This window comes from Polyodon spathula, chromosome 14 (genome assembly GCF_017654505.1).
Source record: "Polyodon spathula isolate WHYD16114869_AA chromosome 14, ASM1765450v1, whole genome shotgun sequence".
Classification (NCBI taxonomy): Eukaryota; Metazoa; Chordata; class Actinopteri; order Acipenseriformes; family Polyodontidae; genus Polyodon; species Polyodon spathula.
Window position 1 is genome coordinate 15,331,619 of NC_054547.1, and position 26,619 is coordinate 15,358,237.

At 38.8% G+C, this 26,619-nt stretch overlaps 1 protein-coding gene across 3 annotated transcripts in view; it reads left to right on the plus strand.

Moving 5' to 3' along the window:
* The window catches only part of zgc:110366 (uncharacterized protein LOC550476 homolog), a 73,253-nt gene that overhangs the window by 13,050 nt on the left and 33,584 nt on the right, over positions 1–26,619 (plus strand). For all 3 annotated transcript variants that reach the window (XR_005951487.1, XM_041269877.1, XM_041269876.1), the window contains exons 2-3: positions 2,895–3,143; positions 10,365–10,466. Coding sequence is in view for 2 of the 3 variants with exons in the window: in XM_041269877.1 (XP_041125811.1) it covers positions 2,895–3,143; positions 10,365–10,466 (351 nt within the window). In the remaining variant the exon portion in view is untranslated. The remainder of the gene's footprint in view (positions 1–2,894; positions 3,144–10,364; positions 10,467–26,619) is intronic.

Consider the following 26,619-nt stretch of genomic DNA (forward strand, 5'->3'; position numbering starts at 1 on the left):
GCCATTGTTTTGTTCGGTGCCTTTGAGTGCTCATTGGATTTTAAAAGCTCACTCTGGTGTTATATAAAGCATTGCCTGAAGAAATGCGATTGGTTATGACTGCTTTAGGTGCTTCACAAATATGAATGCTTATATTTCTGGTTTGTGTGCTATGGGTACTTGGGCGGTAGTAGCCATTTGAAACAAAGACAAGTAGAACATATTAACATATTACAGTAGTTGAGTACATACACAAGAATTGATCAAAAACAAATAAAAAGACAGACCTTTTTTGTTGTCTACAAATCCTTCATCACTAAAACCTTTTAATATGCATCAGTGTAGTATATTTTAATAAATAGGGAAATTGGATATTTTGTTTAAATGTAGCACAGCTGGAATGTTTGTCTGGAATTTACATCTTTGGGTCTGAGTGAGAATCCATCACAGGGCTAATGCTGTGTTTCCATCAGCCACTGGGACCAATTTGAAAGAGATTTGAATTCAGCCCTGGTCATTACATCTGCATCAGACCCAATTCAACCTGGTTTGAATTGATACTCTGTCAGGTTTGCATCACTCTGGCAGAAACCAGTCCAGTCTTTTGAGCTTCATTAATTTAGCCAGATCTGTGTCTGGTTTCAGTCTTGGTTGATGTGGTTGACTTTCTGATATTTTAGTTTTAATTTTGCAGGTCATGGGAACTTATCTGATCACTCAGGCTCTGGGTATCTGTTTAGTGGACTGAGCCAGAGTCGTTCCTGCTGAAGTGGAATAAGCTCTGGGATGTGTTTTCCTCTGTTAGTGGTTTCTGATATATAAACCACATGTGATGAAGAAAAGACTTCAGTAGGTGTGAAGAGCTGTGAATTCCCATTTTTTAATGACAAAAGTGGGGGATAACATTATCACATGAAAGCTTGTTTAAAGGACTTTCCACTAAACTACAATTAATTGACGTAAGCCATTGACGCAAGGAGCCCATCTCTGGAATGATCCCACACTCATAACTGGCATTGCAATGGAAATAAATGGCCCCCTTTACATTGTTTGTTGGAGGATGTTGCTAAGTGCAAGCTTTCTTCCTGGTTGGCCTACTTGCATGTGCTGCAGTAAAGAACTTTGCTACTGTTGTTGTAGAAGCAAGCATAATTCAAAATGATAAAATGTGTATTCTGTAGTATATGATTAAGACTTTCACCTCAGTAGCTTCTCTGGTGAGAAAGCATGTGACTGGCTGCAGTATTCAAAGCATGGGATAGCTGCTCACATGTGAGCTTCCTCACAAGGTTTTGCCAGTGTGCCTCAGTAATCCTGACCTGAGCAACCACCCCGGCGATTCAGTTCTGGGCTTGTCATTGCTGTTCTGCCAAACTGATTGCTGTTTGTTTTGTAATGTATACTACACTGCTGTCCACTGAGGGCTAAACTTTTTCATCTGCCCCATAAAACCAGTTGCTAAAACTTCATCTCACTCAAAACTGGGGCTGACGACTGGCGGTGCCTTTTCTGGTCTACTGTCTGGACATTACACAAGTTAGTGACTGTCAGTGATGTCACGTTTTTGTATAATTAATGCTTGTAAATGTAATTCCCCTATTTTTCTGATCATGCAGTTAATTTACAATTATTCATTCTGCAGCCATGGGTTACAAACCTGCCTCCAGCATTTTTCTCATTGGACACTCATTATGTAATTCCCTCCACCACAGCAATAGCGTCTAAATTCGTCCCAGTACTGACCTGGTAAAATGGAACAATCTGTTACTGATGAAAATAAACAGGAACAATTTCAAATCAATATCAAGTTGATCCCATTGGCAGGTGAAACAAGGCTTTCAGTCAAGACCACCAAACTCATTTCATGTATGACCTTTTAAGCAGGATGAGAACCCAAGCCTTCAGTGGTGAAGTGTGAGTGTGTTAGCCCCCCACTGTGCTGCCCAGTCATCCGAACCCTTTGCTGTTATTCATGCATAATTACTGCACCAAAACAGTCTTGTGAAGAAACACAAAGCCCCAAGCATCAAGGAAATGTGATTGCCCTGTTTACTGGACAAGGCACAGTCTGAACTCATTAAGACTCCATGTTCTTTGGAACGGGGGGCTATGACGTGCTGTACCAGACTCCGTCGCACCTAATTGGTCAATTATATGCAGATTTGTTTTCCTTAATGAAGCTCGGATCAACTAAACAAGGGCATCACAAAAGAGACAAGACTCATCCGAACAAGGGCCTTACAAAAGAGACAAGACTCTGTAAGGCAGAACGAAATCTAGTTCTGCCCCTCATTATTATTATTATTTATTTATTTGGCAGACGCCTTTATCCAAAGCGACTTACAGGTGTTACAGGACTGTACAGGGTTACAATACAACAGTAATATTTAAGTACATTATATTTTACAGTAAGTGCAACTAATACTGCTAATATACAATATGGAATGAATTACCATCTTCCTCATTTTAACTAAGAACTTAGCCAATTAGTTTATTTTATTACAACTAGCCCCCCTTGTCTTCTGTTGAAGGTTGGTTATTTGCTTATATTTTATAAATCAAATTGCAATATGCAGATATCATAAAGACCTCACTATAGATTAAAAGTTACTGTTCTGTTGTAGTTAATTCACTGCAATGGCCTAGCTGTAATCGGATAACGTACTTCAAAAACCTAACTGGGGCTGGAAAACAGGTAGGTCTTAATCTGATGCAGATGGAAATGACCAGGACTGAAATCTGAATACCAGTGGCAGACAGAAATGTGATATTAGCCTTTTAGTTTAACTGAAACAAACTAAATATCCTCTGCAAAGTAAGAGCTGAGCTATCAATAATGTTCATAAAGCTATTTTAGAAATGCCTTCATGCCTAAAACCCCTATTCATATTTCTGGTCTGTTTCCTTTCTTTCAGGGACATCACACTTCGGTGGCTATTCCCACAATGCTATTGTGTACGCTCTGAGGGAGTGTGGTATTCGTCACATCGACACAGCCAAACGATACGGCTGCGAGTCCCAACTGCAGGAGGCCATCCGGGACAGCGGGCTGGCCCGCGAGGAACTCTGGATCACCACCAAGCTCTGGCCAGATGAATACGGCTACCAGACCACCAAAGAGGCTTGCCTGGAATCCTGCAGGAGACTCGGGGTGCAAAACCTGGGTATGAATGACTCTACTGCATTGAATGCTATCCCCATTTCTGAATCATTTTGAAAGGCAAAATGAATAATAAATGAGTCCTGAAAGCTTTGTGAATAGGGCCCATTCGTGTGGTACTAGAGGCGCAAAACAATTACATCCCTAAAGTTGACAAGTCTAAAACTAAATTGCCAAAATGGTTTAATAGATCAATTTAAAAAATATTCAGCGAAAAAAGGCACTTTACAGAGCAAAAATGTGCATTATAAATATAATATGGGAGATACTGAAATTGAAGGAATCTATGAAAAAGACCTAGGAGTTTTTGTTGACTCAGAAATGTCTTCATCTAGACAATGTGGGGAAGCTATAAAAAAGGCCAACAAGATACTCGGATATATTGTGAAAAGTGTTGAATTTAAATCAAGGGAAGTAATTTTAAAACTGTACAATGCACTTGTAAGACCTCATCTTGAATATTGTGTTCAGTTCTGGTTACCTCGCTACAAAAGGATATTGCTGCTCTAGAAAGAGTGCAAAGAAGAGCGACCAGAATTATTCCGGGTTTAAAAGGCATGTCATATGCAGACAGGCTAAAAGAACTGAATCTAGTCAGTCTTGAACAAAGAAGACTATGCGGTGACCTAATTCAAGCATTCAGAATTCTAAAATGTATTGGCAGTGTTGACCCAAGGGATTTTTTTCGACCTGAAAAAGGAAACAAGGACCAGGGGTCACAAATGGAGATTAGACAAAGGGGCATTCAAAACAGAAAATAGGAGGCACTTTTTTACACAGAGAATTGTGAGGGTCTGTAATTAACTCCCCGGTAATGTTGTTGAAGCAGACACCCTGGGATCCTTCAAGAAGCTGCTTGATGAGATTCTGGGATCAATAAACTATTAACAACCAAACGAGCAAGACAGATGAATGGCCTCCTCTCATTTGTAAACTTTCTTATGTTCTTAAGCGCCTTTAGCCATAAATAAAGCTCAGTATTTTTTATTTTTTTGCAAATATAAAATAAAAACAGTGATTAAAACTAAATAAATGCAAGGAAATCATTAAAATGTTGTAGAATCATTTGTCATTGCAAAGAAAGTTAACTTTTTTTAAACTTTGGGCCTTATTCATAAAACTTTAAGGAATGTAAATAATTGTATTATATCAAGTTTGCCGTTCTTGAAACCTTTTTTCCTGTTTGAGAGGATGTGGAAGGGTGGCCGTTGTTCAAGACAACCATAGTGAACTCAGGATATGTAGTTAATACTAATCAAAGGTACTGCCCCCAGCGCTGTGTTTGGGATTTGCAGTGTTCACTCAAGCAACTACCATGATGAGCAGGACTGAGAGCAGGCTCCTACTGTCCTTGAGGCCTGTGCTGAACTGCCAAGGAGGCTTGTCTTATGTACAGACGGCCAGGTTAAATTGGGGTTCAGTTCACCATTAGGTCAGGCCTCCCATTCAAACAAACGTTTGGTTGACCTGCCCAATTGGTGAGGAAGTACGGCAATTTACATTGCAGGGATGGCTGTTTAACTCCTGCTAAAACCACACACACTATAGAAAAGTGTACAGATGCAGAGGGTTAATTAGCTTGTTATACTTTTCAAAGCACTCAAAGAAAATGTTTATAGAAAGTCATTAAAAATAATTCCTTATACACTTCTGTGAATGGGTCCCATTGCTCTAACTCTGCTGGTTCATCGGTTCAATAACATGGCCAACTTCAGGGAGAGTTATTTAGTTTGCAATTTTTTTCTGAAACCATTTGTGAAATGGAAATAATACTGTATAAAACTTATAAAACAGAGAAATCCTAAAAATGAAGAAAGCACATATGCAAACCAGTAGCCCTGTGTTCTGTTGTAGCCCTTTTCTTAAGCATTACAGCATAGTCTTGCATCCTGTAGCTGTAGGAAATGAAGCAGCACCTCATTGCTCAGTAATTTCCTGGAGTATTCCTTAAAGAAAGACTTCCCATTTGAAGATGTAGTGTTCCTTGAGCGTTTAAAAAATTTTTTTTACACATTTAAAGAAGGTTGTTGCCTTATAAGCCTATGTTGAAAATACTGGCAGCTCTGTGTGTTTCCTGTAAAAGGTTATCAGTATAAGGGAAAAAAACAGTCCTTGTTTTGATTACTGTTATGTCTTCCGAGCTAGTGTAAAATGTAATTTCTAACCCAAGACCATTTCTTGGTGGAATGCAGGTCTCATAGGAAGCCCCACGATTAAAGCTATCGTAGGAAATGTAAATAAACTGGACTGTGAAGGTCAGCTTTCTGATACAGTAGCGTAGAAGAATGCAAGATTGTAATACTACCAACTCTCAACCATCAACCTTTGTAATGTGCAGTTGAACTAGATTGTGGGACACAAATTCAGATACTGTTGACATTGTATGTATTTCTATTTACTGTAGTAAAGAAAACTGCTCAAGCTGAATTTTAGTAGTAACTACTGCAATTAACGACCATTGGAGTGCAAGTTCAACAGTTTTCTTAAATGTAAAAAACATGTTATAAATGTTTAGCCTCATCCAGTCAGAGAGCACAAAATATATTAACCAAAAAACAACACTTTTTAAAATAATATTTACCTTCCTTCAGATTTTCAACTTTTAGGTTTGACCTTTTTGACCAGTTCACCAACTTCTCATGCTTTCCCACCAACGCTTTCTCTCTAACTGAAACATTTCTAACGAACCGAGTAAAGGGACTTTTACTTCTTACAATGGTGTATAAAAATCAGCAAACTACTTTAAAATGATTTTTACCAGATAAAGTATAAGGCCCAATTTATAAACCTTCACACAACTAGAATTTAAGAAAATAGTTTTAGGCGTGATTGTAAACATACAGAATAAAATCAAAATGCCTCTTTTATTTAGAATGATATTTAGTTAATATAATCAAGCTTTGCAAAACATATTATTCATCCATTAGCTCAGAACTGAAGCTATTAATAACATCGCTCAAAACCTGGCTCTTATTAAAATATTGCCATGCTGATTGTGGAGTTAACTACTTAATACCTACAAAGAATTTGTAAAAAAAACGAAATGCAAGATGCGAGTGCAGTGCACTGTGCAGCTGAATCTAGTGACCAGATATCAAAGGGTAGGAAGTGATGTAAGCCAAAAGCAAACATTGGGAAGCTGGCATTTGTAAATTGTGTCTGCTGCAGCTGTAAAAACAAGAAGAACTCAGCTTATAAACTGTTGAAAAGGGCAGGCTTTTTTCAGCCACACAGTGTGCCACTTTGGCCACAGCATACCTACGTGGACGTTTCCGCCTTTTATGGAGGCCAGTTTCAGCTGGAAAGCGCACAGCATTGTTCTCCCTCCGGGCATGAGACGGGCTGGGAAAAAGCCGGCATATTTTTCTGGCATGTGATTGTTGCGAGATAAGGACCTGGTTGAAAAAATAAAATTAACAAGGCACAATGAAGACCAGAATAAAAAAAGAAATCCCATTATTAACCACATGTCAATCAACACCCTTGTTGCATAAACATTCTCTTCTTTTTGTGGCATAAATCAGAGAGCTAAAGGCCAGACTGACAGGAAAATAAGACCGTCTGCTTGGAACAGATATACCATCTACATGCTCCTATCTTGACATAGCTAGCTGGGGGAACTTGTTTATTTACAAACAGACCTTTTTTGGTATTACATAGTAGTTCATAAGCTTTGTCTGGAAACTACAGCTTAATCACCTGGCAAAAGGATAACAAAATGTACCAAACATGAGGCCACCCAGCTCATACGTGCTCGTCTGGTTCCTAGTAGCTGATTGATCTCAAAACTGCAAGTCTTGTCTTAAAGGACCCAAGTGATTGAGCATTAACATCATGACATGATAACCTATTTAATACCTTCAGTCCTAAATCTATCTCCACTTAATTTCCATCTGTGTCCTCTGGTCCTGATTTCTGTGCTATCCTTAGTATTAGTTAGGGTTAACTTTAAGATTTTAAAGATTTCAGACAAGCCCCCCTTCTTTGCTTCAAATCACAATTTGGTTTCTTCAAGTATTGATACCGTGACTGCGTATTATTATTTTAAATTACTTCCCAACGGTGAGAAAAGAAAGTAAAATACATCTGTACAATGCCGATACAGTGGTTTACAACTCCTTACAGAACATTTTAATAGAGCTGCATCACAAATAAGCCCTCTGAGCCTGGCTTTATAACTGTTGTCTTTGGCTCAGTCGAGCTAGGAGGAATTCCAACAAATTTTCCACTAAAAGGATTGAGTCGTCCACTTTGAGTGTCATTCAAAATAAACAGTTTAGAAATTGCACTGCTTTGCTAATGAACAGGCCCTTAGGCTAATTTGTCGACTATCCTGTATACATAGAGGGAACAGATATTAATTATTAGAGACCTTTGAGCTTTCATTCACCAATCAGCAAGCTCTCATGAGCAGCCACTAGACTACAGAGCTGTCAGATAGATTATCTTGCTTTGAAAGAGATTTAACATTGAAAAGGTTAAATAAATCTGTAACTTTATTAAATATAAAAAAAAAATAGCACAAAAAAAGGCCTAGTTTCTAAACACAGTAAAAGGAGGACATTACCTCTTAGGAAAATCAATCAGATTAGAGGGCAATTTGTCTACACTTTTTTCCCTTCATTATCTCTAATGGATATAGATGATAAGCTCCAGGTGTATTGGGTGCATGCTGTTATGGTTGCTGTAGTAATTGTGTTTGACATTAAGCCAGTGATTATAGGGCGGCACGGTGGTGTGGTGGTTAGCGCTGCTGCCTCACAGCGCCAGGGCCCTGGGTTTGATTCCAGCCTAGGGGTCTGTCTGTGTGGAGTTTGCATGTTCTCCCCGTGTTCGCGTGGGTTTTCTCCGGGTACTCCGGTTTTCTCCCACAGTCCAAAGACATGCTGTTCAGGTTGATTGGTCATACTAAATTGCCCTGTGCATGAGTGTGTGTGTGTGTGTGTGTGTGTGGTGCCCTGCGATGGACTGGCGTCTCGTCCAGGGTGTAGTCCTGCCTTGCACCCTGTGCCTGCCAGGTTAGGCTCTGGCTCCCCATGACCCTGTAAAGGATTAAGCGGTTAATGATAATGGATGGATGGATTAAGCCAGCAATAGTCTGAGCACAGATTGATACATGGAGAAGAAAATTGAAATAACTTTTCCTATTCTTTTTTTTTTTTTTTTTTTTAAATAAAATTAGAATCTCCATTTATTTTACCCCCAATTTGGAATGCCCTATTATTATTATTATTATTATTATTATTATTATTGTTTCTCCTTCACCCCAGCTATTCCCCACACAGCTCAGGGACCCGAGGCTCAGTGGGTGTCCTCCGATCCCACGGGCCGATCAGTGTCTTTTTACACCCATGAACTCGAGAGCGGATGTCCGCAGGCTACCGGCCTCTGGAGGACAAAGACAAGGCCAGCAAATCTCTGTCCCCCCCAAGCTCACTCAGAGCCTGGTCTGTAGGGGTCACTGCAGAGCGGTGAAGAGTCTCTTCACTTTTTCCTCTTCTTAATAATCGTATAGTAAAAGCATAAGATTATAAGTTCTAATTATATATGAATTAAGTAAGTTGCTGTATTATTGATTTACAGTCATAACGTTGACTTATTTTATTTTTCCTGAGGAAATATCTATACATTACCAAGAGGAAAGGCCCTGTATTTTTCTTCAGACGATAACCATAACAATATTCAAGAATCTTGCCCTGAAGTTCACATTTGCGAGTAAAAAGATGGCGCAGGCAACGTGTTGTTTGGACACACTACCCTTGATGAGGGATCAGTGAACTCGGAAAGTGATGTCAAGACTTTGGTGTCTAGCGCTTGTTGTTTTTCACTTTGTTATTTTCCTCCTTGCAGGAAAAATGGGGACTATCCTCCAAGACAAACAGAGCACTGCTTTATATGCAATGGAAGAAACCCCAGTGGTAACATTAGATGGCATTGTAAATCAACCCACATACTAGTGACAAATGTTAAGATTACTTAGCAACTAATGGTCCACATGAACAGTTTATAGAGACAACATTTGAAATTTAGACAAGTCTGTTTTCCTGCCAAAGCCAGTACAGGCATTCCCATAATTGATGTATTTTGACATATTCTTAATAGGGTGATTTTCTTCAAAATGGCAAAACCATTTTTTGAAGAATAAGTCAAGATGTAAATATTTACAGGCAGATTTATGAATTTGGGAAAAATCTGATGCATGAATTACTAATTTAATCAGGCATCAATTATTAACTTCACAGTATAGCACTTCACAGTATTGTACTGTACAGGGTAGAAACAAATCCGAAGTCTGCAAGGTGTTTACATTTTCATGTTCATCCCTCAGACAATACTACCTGGAAATCTGCAAAGAGAGGAATAGTGATAGTTAACAAAAAAAAAAACTGTCCACTTCAAGACATTGATATTGCTGCACAGTTCTTGTGAGCTGCAGCCGTCGCATTCCCATACCATACATATGCAAAATATCACTGCCATGCCGTTGAACAAAATGTTCCCACAAAGTTTCCAGTTCTGTTCAAAACAAGATGTTTACAGTAGGAGTTATGACAGAGCAGCACTATGATTGTTTTACAGGGAGCAAAAGTTTCAGTTCCACGAAAACAAAGGTGGGGCCTCGGGCAGCACAGTTGACTGCAGGATAACGTAGAGACCCTTTTTTTTTGGTACCCTGCCAGAGAAAACCACTCAAGCTCCTTTTGTTAGTGAGCAAACACTTAGAGCACAAAAGGCTCTGCTTCCATTTCACAATGAGATTGCAGTGCTATGCCAGTCTTTTAGCTGTGGATTCATCCATTACTTTAAATTAGTTCTGACCAATACATTACAATCCAATTCTTACTTATTTGACTGACACCGTTTCTGGTCCTCCTCTTATTGTGCTATATGCTATAAATAAATAGCTGCATCAGTACCTTTGCTGTGGGTCACTTAGTCTGAGTGCAGCTAGACCATTAGAGCAAGTGAGCAACAGCACATGAAGCAATTAGGTACCAGGAAGCACCTTTTTATTTGTAGCCTAGACTTTGACATATCTGCATCTTCCTATTTGAGGTATTAAGTCCTGTCTTAATGGACACGTTGGTTAATGCGCCCACTGCTTTGAGATACAGTCTGTTTGCACAGGCACTATCATGCCCCTTGTTAAGCTACTTTGATCTTAAAACATTATAATAGATCAAACTATGTTTGTAACAGTGCTTTTTTCCCCTGTCTTTTTTAGATTTGTACCTGATGCACTGGCCTGATTGTAGGTCTCCTGGAAAATCGAATCGGGAGATGCGAGCTGAAACATGGAGAGCTTTGGAGGAACTTTACGATGAAGGTGTGGATCATTAACAGACTTCTCACATGCAAACAGCCACATCATGACAAGTCTTTTAAATACTAAAGTGTAGACATGTAACTGCTTAAAACTGATTCTGTTAATGTACGTCTCTTCAGGATATTCTTTGAACACAATTCACATTTAGCGGTCCATATATTCAGCGCTTGTCAGGCGCATCAGGTCCAATTTATTTTCACACGCACTGTTTTTAAATTATTTTTTTTTCAGAGTGAAAGGCACTGCAGAGCAAAGGACACACAGTACTACATCTTCAGCCAAGCCCCACCCCTTGTTCGCTGTATTTTTTACATACCTCTTTATAGACGTGCATACTGATAGATCCTCTCCTGATCACTCGTTTTATCACCAAACACCTTAATAATGTGATCCAAGTCATTATTTTATTACTATAACATCTCAAAACGATGTGCAAATGTCTGTGATATTCTCTGAGCGGTGGATGTGGAAGCAGCTATCTTCTTTGTTTGTGTCCGTGTTATCTCTGTGATGCAGGGGCGACAGGGCCGTGAAAAAGTATTTGTCCCCTATCTGATTTTCTGCATTTTTGCACATTTTTCACATTGAATTTGGTGATCTTTTTGTGGGTTGTAGTAGTATATAGAGGGAGTGAGAACAAACGACACCAAAGTTTGGTGCTTCTTTCATTTGTTTGGTGTGCAAGTTAATCAAACATGCAATCTTCAGGTGTGAAAAAGTTATTGCCCACCTAGTTAACTCAACCCAATTAAAAGGATGATTTGGTCCATCCCTGGCCAATATAAATCTGACTAACTTTGGCCCTTACCATCAGAGTGAAGTTGTCAGCACACAGGTTCTAGAGGCACATCATGCCACAATCAGAGTCATATTGTCCAAATGGAGAAAGTTTGGGACAGTAGTGAATCTTCCCAGGAGTGGCCGTCCTGCCAAAATCTCTCCATGAACAAGGCGTAAAATCGTCCAGGAAGTCACAAAGAACCCTAGAACAACACGCAGTGATCTGCAGGCACTCTCTCGCCTTGCCTAAGGTGAGTGTTCATGACTCCACCATCAGAAACACACTGGGCAAAAAGGGGATTAATGGCAGAATAGAAAGGCGGAAACCACTGCTCTATCACCTGGATGATCCTCAAGAACAATGTTCTATGGACAGATGAGTCAAAAGTGGAACATTTTGGCCAACATGGGCCCCCTTATGCCTGGCAAAAACCAAACACTGCATTCCACAGTAAGAACCTCATACCAACGGTCAAGCATGGTGGTGGTACTGTCATGATTTGGATGCTTTCCTGCATCAGGACCTGGATGGCTAGCCCTCATTGAAGGAACCATGAATTCTGCTCTTTGTCAGAGAATTCTAAAGGAGAATTTCAGGCCATCCGTCAGTGAGCTGAAGCTGAAGTGCAGCTGGGTCATGCAGCAAGACAATGATCCAAAACACACAAGCAAGTCTACATCAGAATGGTTGAAGAACAAGAAATTCAAGGTTTGGAATGGCCTAGTCAAAGTCCAGACCTAAACCCCATTGAGATATTGTGGCAGGACCTGAAACAAGCAGTCACAAATGTCACTGAGTTGATGCTAAAATTCCTCCATGGCGCTGTGAGAGCTGTGCTGCTAAATGTAGCATAACCAGTTATTGAGTCTAAGGGGGCAATTACTTTTTCACACGGGGGCATTGGGTGTTGCATAACTTTCTTTAATAAATAAATGAAATAAGTATCAACATTTTGTGTTATTTATTCACTCAGGGTCCCTTTTAACTAATATTAGATTTTGGTTGAAGATCTGATAACATTCAGTGTCAAAAATTTGCAAAAATGGAAAAAATCAGACTGGGCAAATACTTTTTCACGGCACTGTATGTATATTGCTCAGATACGCCCATTTTTTTTTTTTTACAGCTTCTCTTTACTCCTATTGGTCTTACTTGGCCATTAAAAGATTTTCTCTGCTTTTTCCAGAGAAAAAACGACTAGAGTCCTGACCTGTGCTTGACGTCTTTTTGATGATGTCCGACATCGGACTGGAAAGGGAAAATTGTAATGTCGGACATAGGACCGCAAAGGTTAATATTGGCAGTCAGTGAACTAATGTTAAACACCTGTAGTGGAAAATTAGTGCCATATTATTCGATAATATTACAATACCCACTTAAGTTGTTTTCTAGTTAGCATGAGAGCCCGATTTGCTTGAATGTGATTCCAGATTTTCTGACTCCGTTCTGTTAATTTTACAAGTGTATTTTTTGTGAGGGTTCGCAGCAACAATCTGTTTTCATAAGGGAACCAACTGACATAAGGGAACCAAATGTTATGCAGCTTTTTACAATCCCTACAGCTCTGACATCATGTCTTATAATCAGATAGATACAGACTTTAACACCTGAATCCATTAAACAGTGATGCATGTGATCCGGTTGACTCATCCTTCTTGAGTGCTTTGAGATCCTGTATGGATGAAAGGTGCTGTGAGTGATTTGTGTGTGTGTGAGTGAGTATGTGTGATATGATAGTAGAGTTTACTGAATTGAGGTATGAAAACTCCAGTGCTTAGTTAATAGTAAAGTTGGAACGTGGGATACATATACAGTTCCTGAAAACACCATTAATCTAATTTTGTTAAGCTATCTTTCAATTGCAGCATCGTATTGACATTGCAGTCCTTTATGTATGTTAGTTAACCATTCCTCTAGATTTGTGTGTCATCTTTAATTATGTTAATATTTTCTACAGATGAAAACTAGGATAGATTTAGACTACATCTTAAGCATTCTTCCTTTCCCATATCTGACAGTGTGTCTATGTGTTAATTCTAATTATACAACGGCTGTGCTTTGTCTCCATTAGGAAAGCCTGTATAGGCACAGCAAACCACAGAAACAAACACTGCCATTAAAACTATTGTACAGAAAACAACAATAAACTACAAAACTAACACAACTGCGTCTGTTTTGACAATGTAAGCAACACACATTGCACATTAGACAAACGAACACAAATGGTAAATAAATAAAAGCTCAACACCAAACAAAAAAATAATCATTTTCAACAATACAGAAAAAAAATCTTTTTCATCTTGAAAGCCTCAAACTTGAATGACAACGTGATGTTACAAAGAAGAGAGAACGTTCTCCATTCAGATTCACTTCAGCTTGGATTACAAATAAAAAGGCTTGTAAAACAGCTTCCTGAAGCTGGGGAATGTTTTTGTTTCGTCAGCTCCTGTAAGAACTCCTTTGTAGAATCCGAATGTATAGGCTTGCGTGCAAAGCGGACCACGTTTTTTTATGTGATGACTAATCCTAGTCAGCTGCCCTCTTGACACAGTGACATTTTGGATAAAGAGTTTCCTTGGGTTGCAGTTTGAACCTTCGAGCAGGCCTTTTCTAGATTTGTGTTTAATTCAGCAGCTTTAAGTCCACAGTCTATATTTAAATGAGTTCCAAATACAATTGCATACATGGCACTGAAGTTTAAATTCCTTGCGTGTTCACTTCTTTGGCTCTGTAGTCAAACCGTTTTACGCCATTCAGAGATTTGGGGTCATTCGGGCCTATGTCATGAACAGCTGCCACCTTTAAACCCCCCTGGAGTGATTATATGACATTACAACACACACAATAAAAAAACTGTTTGAGAAATTTCTAAGGTGGTCAAATCCAATACCAGCAGTGAAGTTATCATATTACCTTGAGATAAAACCAAGGTCCAGAACCCTTTTTAAATGGGTCAAATCTACTGTCACAAAGCACATTGAGTTCTTATTGAGTGGCCCAACTATAGCTGTTTTTGTTTTTCATATCTGTTAAAAGGTGCAGTTTATTAATTAGTCACAATTACAGAAATTGACCTGTTATTGATTTAGAAAGGGGTGGAGCTGCCTGGCCTGTACACCGCTCACTCCTCAATGTACAGCAGCTTCATTACGCCAACCCATTCGAAACTCAGACAGTTTCTTTGGTTAATGTGGCTTTGAACACCACCCTCTTACAGATCAGCAATTGTTTACAGGTAACTTTCTTCAGCAAGCCTTACAAATTGCTGCAGGTTTATTTTGCAGATCTACAGTATCTTCGTGAGCATACAACATAGATTTAGTTGTGCTTTTGATTTAACTGATATCTTTGTTCATATGACAAAACCACAGTTTTCTGAGACTGCCCTAAATGCTCAAAAGAATAAACCACAGAGGTGGTTTGATTCTCGCAACAAGTATTTCAATAGCTTTCTTTATGGGGGGGGGGGGGGGGGGGGGGAGTAATGTTACAGATTGCTTTGAGTATCATTGAGTAGCTTACACAGATATAAAGCTGCATAAATGTAGATTTGAAAAACACTACTGGAAGAACATAAAGTATGCTGGTCTTAGAGAGAAACAACATAGTGAATGCCGTTTTTTTTCCTGCACACCAGTTGACGTAGGAGTGATGTGTGGATTTTAGAATCAAAGTCGTTCCTGTTTCATCTGCTTTTATATGTGTCAGCTGCAACGGATCTGGTTTGCAGTGACCTTTACAGGGGGGAATGCATCATCTTTCTGTTTTCAAAACATTTGCCATAAGAACCAGATCACATAGAATACTTAAACAGCATAAATATTATTGAAGAAGTACACATTATAAGTCAGCTCACCACTTCATTTAAACCTCAAATACTACTTTTAAACAGAACTTCAGCCCCCTTGTCCTCTTCATTAAATTCCTCTTTGGATCTTTACCCAGGTCCTGGTCCCCTTCCTTATCACTTTCATCTTCCTCCTCCTCCTCCTCCTCACTGTCTTTTGTTCCAGTTTCTGGATAATACTTTCTGCTGCGTTTTCAGAAGGCCTGGGTTTGGATAGCCCTGGTTCTCCATCTTCTATGCAGATCACATTACTGTCACCCGTCTCCTCCTCACTGTCATCCCTGTTTGAACCATCACTATCGTCATCGCTGCTGAGCAGTTAATAAATGATCTCACTGTACTCATCATGTATGTGCCTGCTTTTAAATTACAGCTTGGATGGCGTCTCCGTGGCTGTGCTGTGAAAACATGAGCAGAGTAACTTTAGATGTGTGCATGCTTCTAAAACATAACAGAAGCATGTTTCATAAATAGAAGTAATCAGGACTTCAATCCATTTTCAATTGTTAATCCCTTTTCTATTAACTTTTTAGTCCAACATCCTTGTTTTGAGTTTCTTTGTGGTGGACTACTGAATTAGCAACTGATCAAAGTGATGCAGCTTTTCAGTGGGAGGTAATGACTGGTAATGCTGTATCCTTAATGGATGATAGGTCAGAATTTCCATTCATTTAAAAACATCTGGTTACTTGGTTACCTTGACTGCATTTGCTGCAACCTTAAATTACTTAACGAATCACAAATTTGGCCATTTAATTAGTATTTTGATTTTCAATTCTGAGCCTGAAACAGATCCACCTGGATCAAAGACACAGCTTTTCAACACTGTCCTGCATTACAGTTGCTTCAACCACCAGAATAGTAAAATTTGTTGATACGTAAGCACCCGCTATCACACCCTAAACCATTCGGGGAGGGGGGGGGAGCTGCCTGAAAGTGACAAACTGCTGCAGAGAGTGACTCAATAAAAACCAAATGCATACCTCATCAGTGTTGTTGCTGCTCACCGCAACACTGTGATTTTTATACAGCATGTGGTGTAATATTCTGCCTGGTAATAACACCTAATAACAACTCAGTACAGTATTTTACATTATAGTTTGTTTTTTTGTTTTTTTTAAATAGTCATTGCCCTCTCCTCAAATACAGATTTAATTAACAGACTAATATTTGCTTAATCCTGACAGCTGTTAAGATATCATACATTTTCAACAAATCACCAACCCCAGTTGGAGAGATTCAGCTTCAAGCTTCACAGATCCACCATTGCCTCTCACTGTAGCTGGTGTGCCTAACTTGTCGCTAAGCCCTTTCAGCCATCTTCATATGGCTGTTTTAACCTTTATTTGCTCAGTCAGTAGCTCCATTATACAGTCGTGCTGCTTGAACCGATTATTCTGATTGAGCTCTCCACAGGTGAGGGTCATTGGTGTTGATTAGGCTAATTTAACCAATCCTAGCGAAACAACGGAAGAAGCAGCCGCATGGAATTGTGTGGCTTGCTAGTCTCCACAGAGTCTAAGAAATTCAGCAGTCAAACCAAATCCAAGCAGCTGTTTCTTTTTTTCACTTTGAATAGTAAATTAGCTCAATCAACACCAACTACCCTCACCTGATTGTTAGCACCTGATTTCTGTGGATCCAAATAATCGGTTTGTGCAGCACTTTTAATGCCCCATTACTTCAATTCTGTAGACCAGTTCATTGTCTTGTGTTGACATTGGACCTATGGAAACAAGTGGGATAGTCATATGATAACCTGTATGGTGATGTAATTGGCCAGTTCATTAGGTAATGCCCAATTGGATGTCATTATGAGTCCTCGAAATAGTTTACATACCTAATTGTTGAATGGTTGCAGACAACTCTTGCACAGCTTTTAGGTCTGGTTGATCACATTACCATATTTTTTGTTTGCATTGCAGACTAGGGTTTTTTCTATTTTTACTGAGATTTTGTGTCATTATATACTGTAGCTGGGTTGCATAGAATGACATTGAATATGCTGATACCGTCTCAGTATGTGAAACTATCTCGTATTTATTTATTTTCATGGGCAAACCCTCCGGTTTCTTACTCCTCAAATTGGGCCTCTGTCTTCCAAGCCCATAAACTCTGCATTATAATTTTTTGACATAAATAGAAAATTACAATCTGGAAAACAAAAATGTCAATTAAGTTGAAGGATAAATCTCAGTGTCTGTTAATAAGCATAACCACATGCTATGTTTTAAAGTTCTGTGATCTGTTTCAATCTAATGCAGTTTCTGTGGTAAAATAATCCCGTACAAATCTTTTGGATTTGTTTGCTTTTAGTTTGAATTTCTGCAGAGTTGTGTGTGCAGTGGCTGATACCATGTTCATCCAAGTTGCTCTTTCTTCATTTGTTTCACTTGGAATGGTAAATTAGCCCATTCAACACCAATGGCCCTCACAATCGGTTCATGAGTCTCTAATCAGAGCTGTCAATATCATGAAGTAGTAGATTTCCTCAACCTACATCCATGTGATCACCTGAAATATTTGTATGTCATACTAAACTCAATAGATTTCAGGAATGCTTATGTAGATACATGTACAAATAAAAGGATGACACCAGATGCTGATTCTGATACTGCAGTAACTTGTCCTGCCAAGGTTTCATCACAATTGCATAAGAGGTTCTTTGCAAAACTGTAAAGTTATATATACAGTGCCTATAGAAAGTCTACACCCCCTTTCAAAATTTTCACCTTTTGTTGCCTTATAGCCTGGAATTAAAATGCATTCAAATAGTTTTTTTTTTTTTTTTTTTTTTTTTTTTTCATTTATCTACACATCCTACCCCACAACTTCCAAGTGAAAAAAATATTCTTGAAATTTGTAGAAAGTTAACTAAAAGACAAAACTGAAATAGCTTGGTTGGATAAGTGTCCACCCCCCTTGTAAGAGCAGTCCTAAATTAGCTGAGATGTAACCAATTGCCTTCAAAGTCACACACCATGTTAAGTGGCCTCCACCTATGTTAATTGTAGTAATTCACATGAGTTCAGATAAATTCAGCAGTTCATGTAGGTTCCTTATGCTGGATAGTGCATTTCAAAGCAAAGACTCAACCATAAGCACCAGGCACTTTCAAAAGAACGCGGGGACAAAGTTGTTGAAAGGCACAGATCAAGGGATGAGTATAAAAAAAAAGGCCTTGAATATTCCTTGGAGCACGGTCAAGATGATTATTAAGAAGTGGAAGGTGTATGGCACCACCAAGACCCTGCCTAGATCAGTTTGGAGTCTCTCTCCAAACTGGATGACCGAGCAAGAAGGAGACTGATCAGAGAGGCTACCAAGAGGCCAATGGCAACTTTGCAAGAGCTACAGGCTTTTATGGCCAAGACTGGTCAAAGTGTGCATGTGACAACAATATCCCAAGCACTCCACAAATCTGGCCTGTATGGTAGGGTGGCAAGAAGGAAGCCATTACTCAAAGCCCACCTTGAATCCAATTTTGAAGTATGCAAAAAAACACTCAGGAGATTCTGTAGCCATGTGGCAAAAAGTTTTATGGTCTGACAAAATTAAAATGGAACTTTTTGGCTAAATGCAAAGCGTTATGTTTGGCGCAAAACCAACACCATCCCTACTGTGAATCATGGTGGTGGCAGCATCATGTTTATGGGGATGTTTCTCATCAGCAAGGACTGGGGCACTTGTCAGGATAGAAGGGAAAATGATTGGAGCAAAGTACAGAGAAGTCCTTGAGGAAAACCTGCTTCCCTCTGCAAGAAAGCTGAAACTGGGACAGAAGTTCACCTTTCAGCATGACAACGACCCAGAAAACACAGCCAAAGCTACACTGGAGTGGCTAAGGAACAAAAAAGTTAATTGTCCCTGAGTGGTCCAGTCAGAGCCCCGACCTAAATCCAATCAAAAATCTGTATCACGACTTGAAGATTGCTGTCCATCAACGCTCCCCAATGAACTTGACAGAGCTTGAACAGTTTTTGTAAAGAACAATGGTCAAATATTGCCAAATCTAGGTGTGCAAAGTTGTAGAGACCTATCCCAACAGACTCACAGCTGTAATTGCTGCCAAAGGTGCTTCCACCAAGTATTAACTCAGGGGGGTGGAGACTTATCCAATTATATTTTAATATTTTTTAATATTAAAATTAATATATATCTGAGACTCCGACACAATGTTATGTGACAAAGTTTTTCAAGTTCCCGGCGTGAAAGATATCCGTGGACATACATGGCACTGTATGCACAGTGCATACGGAGGTGATATAGGCACTATTCCGGTTCCTCGAAGGAGCTGAAACAAAAAGCGGTGGTGGGGCAGTTGCCCCAATTGTTTCTACTAACTTGGCTTGTGTTTTTGATGTAAGTTCGATCCGCTTTTATTGTGCCTGAAAAACACATGGCAAGTTAGTAGAAACAACTGGGGCAACCTTGACCCCCACTGCTTTTACAGTTGTGCCAATTTGCTTTGTGCTGGGAAAGGTTGCCCCAGTGGTTTCTTCTTTTTGATAGCTCCACTTTAAATGGCTGGGCACTTTTGATAACTGTGTTTTTGTTTCAGAGATCTATATATATTATTATATATATTTTTTTTTTTTTACTTAATGGATAATAACACACACACACATAATGGGAATAGCAAAATTGTTCAACCTGTATTGAGGCAATGTATTGCATTTGGATAGGGTAAATGTAAATAGCAGCCTAGTCTGTTGAAATGGTTAAGATCTGAATCTGTGTGGCGTTATGTAGTTGGAGTGAAAGTATGATGATTAGTTAGGGTTCAAATCCTAGGGTGCAAAAGCATGTATGTTCAATGACAGTGTCATTCATATCAACTAAATTCTTTTCACATAAAAAATGTGTTTGTTACACATAAATAAAATACTTTTTTTTTTTTTTTTTTTTTTTTGTAACAAACCCTGTGTGAGACTCGAACCCAAGCCATGCTTCCAATGCAGCTTGTAATGTAGCCGCCCTAACCTTCACGTCACAAAGTTAACCCTTCCATCTGACAACAATTGCAAGAAGTATAGCAGTAAAGTTAAAGTTTTTAACAAGTAACGAGACACACAAGGTTTTGTAAATAATTATTATGTATTATCCTTTCTGATTTTGCAAACTATCATAATAAGCTTGATCCGTTCATTTAGTATATTGTAACATTTTCATGTTTAGGAAGTAATACTCAGCGAGACAGTGTTTGCATTCTCAAAATCAATGAATCAATCAGTGTTTAATTTATATAGTGCCTTCCATAGTGGAACACTATTACAAAGCACTTTACTAGATGCAGTAAGTACAAGAAAGTCAATATTACTTCATATATACAGAGATCTGCATAATACATGATGTACAGAAAAAAAACTAAAAATAAAACATAATACATTAAATGCAGTGGAAAGTACAAAATACATGAAATAGTACATTAAACACAGTGGAAAGTGCATAATACATGAAATAGTAGCAGCAGCGAAATAGCAGATATCAGGCTTAAGGAGCATGCAAAGCAAGAGAGAACAGGTGGGTCTTGAGAGTTGATTTAAAGCGAGCGACGGTGGGAGCATCACGCACCAAACCTGGGAGAGAGTTCCAAAGAGTCGGAGCCATGAAGCTAAATGAGCGTTGTCCAAGTGTGGTGTACTTTTGCTTGGGGATAACAAGCAAGCCAGAGTCAGAGGACCTCAGCTTGCGGGCAGGGACATAGCGAGTCAGCAGGTTGAGTAGGTACTCTGGACCTGTGTGATGAAGGGTATTGTTGGTAAGCAGGAGAGTTTTGAACAGAATCCTGAACTTTACCGGTAGTCAGTGCAGCTGGGCAAGACGGGGGGTGATGTGATTACGTTTTTTATATCTGGTAAAGATCCTGGCAGCGGCATTCTTGGTTTATGGTGCGTGCCGGGAGACCATCGTATAGACAGTTGCAGTAGTCGAGTCGAGAGGAGACAAATGTATGACAAAGTATCTCCACATCTGTGAGGGAAAGGTAGGGACAGACTTTGGAGATGTTTCGAAGACAGTAGAAGGAAGATTTGACCACAGAGGAGATGTGGGCATCAAAGGAGAGGTTGTTGTCAAGAAGTACACCAAGGCTTCATACTGTGGGGGAAAGCAGCAGCAGACAGTTTCCTAGGTTCAGGGCAGCTATATTTCGATTCTTAAGTTGAGTTTTAGATCCTACTAGAAAGAGCTCAGATTTTCTAATGTTCAGCTGAAGAAAATTGGCAGACATCCAGGCCTCGATGTCTTGAATGCAGGCAGAGAGCCGAACCATGGCAGAGGGACTACCAGGGTTGAGTTTTAAGTAGACCTAGGTGTCGTCACCATAGGAGTGAAACACAAGGTTGTGTTGGCGGATGAGGTGACCCGATGTTTGTTTTATTTGTAACTACAGAGAATTCCTGTCAGGGGCCGGAATTCACGGCACCAAAATAATAACCCTACGTTTTAGTCTTGGCACTTTCACTGCATATTCTCTCTGGTCACAGCTCACATGCTCGCTCAGTCTAAACAGATTTACCCAGTTAAGTCACAGTGATGGTGGCTCACCCAGGTTTGGAGCTAATTCTGGGTTATCGTGACAAATTAGTTTTAAAAAAACTGCTCACTTAAAACAAAAAAGACACTGCCAAGCAGTTATCACTAAACACAGGAATAGCAAAGCAAAAATATTTACTATAAACTGAAGTATACCTGTTATTGCATTAGTAGGGTGCACTGTATTGTTAGGTCCATACAATTGGTGATCTGTTAAATGTTTGTGGTTTTCTATGGTTAGTGGCAGCTGTGCGGAGTCTTTATTTTGTTGTTGTTGTTGTGATGTGTGAGTGCACCTGTCAGGAAATCGGCTGAGACCACAAGAGTAATGGGTTCCCCGTAAATCAACATACACTCAGTGAGCAGTAGGCACAGTTGTATACCTCAAGAATTTCTTGCACCATTTATTAATTTATTGGTATAGCATTGTCCCAGTTACTGTTTCTATGGACATAAACCAGAGAAACTCCAAATTGTATTATTATAGCTACAGTATAGATACAGATTATCTTTTTTTGTTGTTTGTGGACTTAATTATACAGTTAGATACAGATATAGATATATAGATATATCTTAATATATTTAATATAGATATATATATATTAATATATATATATTAATATAATATATGTACGTATATATAATATATATACACCAATATTATATATGCATATTATTTCTGTGGTATATATGTTTATGGTAAGGAACCACTGATTCTGCATTCCCCATTTACCACTGTGAAGTTTTAGCTAGCCGCCGCCTTGTATTTATACGCTGTGTCAGGGATATTGACAGTAAAGACCCACTATGGCATGGCTTTTGAAATTGCCAGAGCATTCTGTTCATTCTGGGGTCCTTGATATTTTTCAGACACAGTGTAAATTGGGCAGGCTCTGGTTTTAAACAATGACAGCTGTTGACCTGCAGGGTATCTGTCTCCTTCCACTGCAGCTGTTTTGTCCTTCTTTATTGAAGTCTCAATAGCAAGAAATGTTAACATTTAGTAGATTCATCCAGCTGAGCAAAGTGTGTGTGTGCAAGGTGGACTTCAGCTTTCAAAAAGCTTTTTTTCATCCATCTACCTTTTACTTTTAAAACCCCCGAAATCATAAAAATTCTGTGGTAAAAGCAGTCAAGTAAACACATTTTTTCGGCTAATGCATTTGTTAGTGTTTCAACGAAAGATGCATTTAATTAATGGGAATGTTGATACCTGGCCTTCAAAACCTGGTTGTTAGATCTTTTGCATAAAATATTTGTATAAAGAGGATAGACACCTTTGTATTTTTGTAATGGTGATATCTTATAAAATACAGTAAAAGGACTGCCAGTAGTAGTACATTTTTAGTTTTTGTTTTATCAGTTAACAGTAATCACTGTAATGTCTTGTTTTCTTCTTCTGTTGCATGTTTTCACTCACACACCCTTTTTTCCTTTTTATGCTGACTGCCGTGATATTGCTCTCTCCCAAAATAAGAGAGAATGAATTAAAGTAATCTGCCCTTCAAGTCAAATCAGATAAAAAAAAAATATATATATATATATATTCAACACCCCCCTAGAATCTGTCGTTGCTGTGAAAGCTCGCCAAGACACAAATATTGATAATAATTTACCAGTACAAAATGAAAAATATTAAATTGTGATAACACTATGTAACACAATTTTTGTTCCTGGGTAGTAAGTGTTATTTCCTAATTGCTTATGCCTCAAAAGTATAGAAAATGGCTATTATTCCCCACAAACTTTGCTTTTGTGACCAGGACAGTGATATTTTGAAATTTACCTATTTCCAATGAGAAAACGGGCGAATTTGTGTCTTTTCGTTCAGATAAAGTCAGAGAAAAACAACATATGAATCCAAATTAACATGTATTTATACTAAAGTAATACAACAATGACTACAAAAGATTTAGAAGTGAGTATCCATGTTCTCCTTGAATTTATCAAGATGAGCATCAAGGATATGGACTTTGAGGGACATCCTACAGCCCCTTGTGCCGTAGTTCTTCACCAGAGTCTCAACCAGCTCCACATAGTTTTCGGCCTTGTGATTGCCCAGGAAGCCCCGAACCACTGCGACAAAGCTGTTCCAAGCTGCTTTCTCCTTACTAGTGAGCTTCTTTGGGAACTCATTGCACTCCAGGATCTTCTTTATCTGTGGTCCGAGGATGACACCGGCTTTGACCTTTGCCTCAGACAGCTTAGGGAAGAAGTCTTGAAGGTACTTGAAGGCTGCCGACTCCTTATCTAGAGCTCTGACAAATTGTTTCATAAGGCCCAATTTGATGTGCAGTGGTGGCATCAGCACCTTCCGGGGGTCCACTAGTGGCTCCCACTTGATGTTGTTCCTCCCCACAGAGAACTCGGTCCTCTGTGGCCAGTCCCGGCTGTGGTAGTGCACCTTGGTGTCCCTGCTGTCCCAAAGGCAAAGATAGCAGGGAAACTTGGTAAAACCGCCTTGGAGACCCATCAAGAATGCCACCATTGCAGCCTCTTGATGCCATCTCAGAAAAATGCAGCTATGTATCCACTTAGGCAGCTGGAACTAAACTGAACTGGTGGGCTTAAGGCCCCTGTATTTATACTACTATTTATATTACTGGAAAGTTCTAGAAAGTTCTAGAAGTTACTCCAAGTTTACTCAGCACTGAATCTATCTGGAATGTTCTGGAAAATAGGTACATTTCAAAATATCACTGTCCTGGTCACAAAAGCAAAGTTTGTGGGGAATAATAGCCATTTTCTATACTTTTGAGGCATAAGCAATTAGGAAATAACACTTACTACCCAGGAACCAAAAAAAAATAATAATAATTGTTACACGGTGTAATATATTCCCAAGACTAACTAGCAGTTTAATATTGAGGACTTATCAAAGTCATGGAATGGACCATCATTTTTGTATCGGTGTAATGATGTTCAGTTCAGTGAAGCAGATGCATCTCTTCCACTTCTAAGGCCTTCAACTTAACATTTCAACTGCAACTCACCTCCAACCTGCATTGAGCCTGTACAGTATTTTGTAACAATAATGAACATGGCTTACCAGGTGAAGGGGCGACTGCATGATGTGTAGGGTAAGTCATACAGTCAGAAGAGTGCAGGTTTGCATCCTGGCCATGGGAGTTTCTTAGCTGAGGATTTCTAAATACATTAACTGCAGACACACTGCAGTTTGTTTTTGTTCCATATGGTAAGGGATACAATATGTTAGTACATCTGTGAAAATAATCTTTATCCTGTGCAGATTCTCCTAGAATCTAGATTAGCAAGAGTGATACGGTTTTGTTGAAGTCTTATTCTCCGGTATGTTTATCTAACTGTTTTTTTATTTGCCTGTCTTCACACAGATGGTGGTGATGAAATAAAACCTCAAGGAGTAGGTCATGTTGTACAGTATACCGAGACAGTAACAGCTAAAACAAGAAAGCAGAACCTTGCAGTTTAACAAAGTTGTCTGGTCGATTCAGATGATATGATAGTAACTATTGAGTATCTAGTTAACCTTTTTTTTTTTAAAGGCACAGACATTTACCAAGTAAAATGAGTTTTGCAGTTATAATAACTGGTATAATGTTATTTAATATAATATTTTTCCTTGTTACATGTAGCACTTTCAGCATGCATTCTATTTACACAAGAGAGAGACGCACACAAGGGGGTGAGAAAGTGCAGTATTCTTAATGAAACTTGTGTACAGTAGCAATCTGGGCATCCCCCTGTTATTCTGAGATGTACAGCATGGTTTCTTAACAAGAACAATATAGAGCATAGTGCTTTTTTTATATAATAAACTCATTAGCAGTAGAGGTGCCATAATTAGAAGGCATTGCCATTGATTGCAGTGTTTGATTGCATGGAGAAGGCTATGCGTTCTTATTGCCCAGACTAGGTCAGCTAGCATGGTATTGTCTGACTTATCAGGGCTTTTGAAGGATGATTGATTTCTATTTTACCTTTTTGAAACATGGTATATTAATTTATTTGCGTATTCAACACTACAGAGTGAATATATTTGTTATAGGATCTCATTTTGGCATAAATCTTGTATTTATTTAAATGTGCAGTGGTTCCTACGTGGTCTTGTTCCGACTGGTCACCATTAATTCTTCTCGTATGACACTTTAACACAGAAGTTAAGTTCGAGGCCTACTGTTTAAGACACTCCAAGGTGATGACGTGATAACAGAATCATGATCTCATCTCAAAAATGTGATGGGAAGCAATCTAAACTATTTACAAAATCATTTCTCTTTTTATATGTCATCTGTCATTTTTTAAAGAAATTCCAGGCAAAAGTGACAAACAAACTGAAACCAGAACACCTATAAACAGAAACAATGTGGGAACCATCTTTCTAGAAATACTGGTCTTAAATATTTTAAATTAAATCACAGCTCAGAACCGACTTCTGACACTTGTGGGATTTCCTGGGGGTGAAGTTCCAAGTTGGAAAGTTAGAAAAATGTTGAAACAATGCCCTTATAAATGTTTACCATAGTAAAAGCATTGAAAAGTTTAATAAAGCACAGTGTTAACATAGTAAAGAAAAAGATTAGCAAGGTATGGTAAAGCATATTAATAAACCAGGGTAAACTGTGGTAAATGCATGGTATAACCATGGATAAACCTGCAAAAAGGACACGATTGATGTAAAACTATGAGAAACTAAGTCATGTAGAGAAACGCTTCTACCAACAAAAGTTTGCAGAGGCACCTGTCAGTCCGACCATACGTACAGGTTGTATTTTAAGAGTAACTTGGTAAATGCCTGAAAATTCACAGTTACCTTAACTAATGTATCTCAATCCTTGTTTAGATCCACTCTATAGATGATTTTCGATGCCACTGTCACATCCTAGTGACTTTCTAAAATTCAGAAGTGAATTTAAGCAACAAGAATACATTAGGTAAAGTAAGAAACTGTGCTTGTTCATACCCATGTCATGTTGCTGTTTAAATGTGTACGTGAATACAGTAGATTT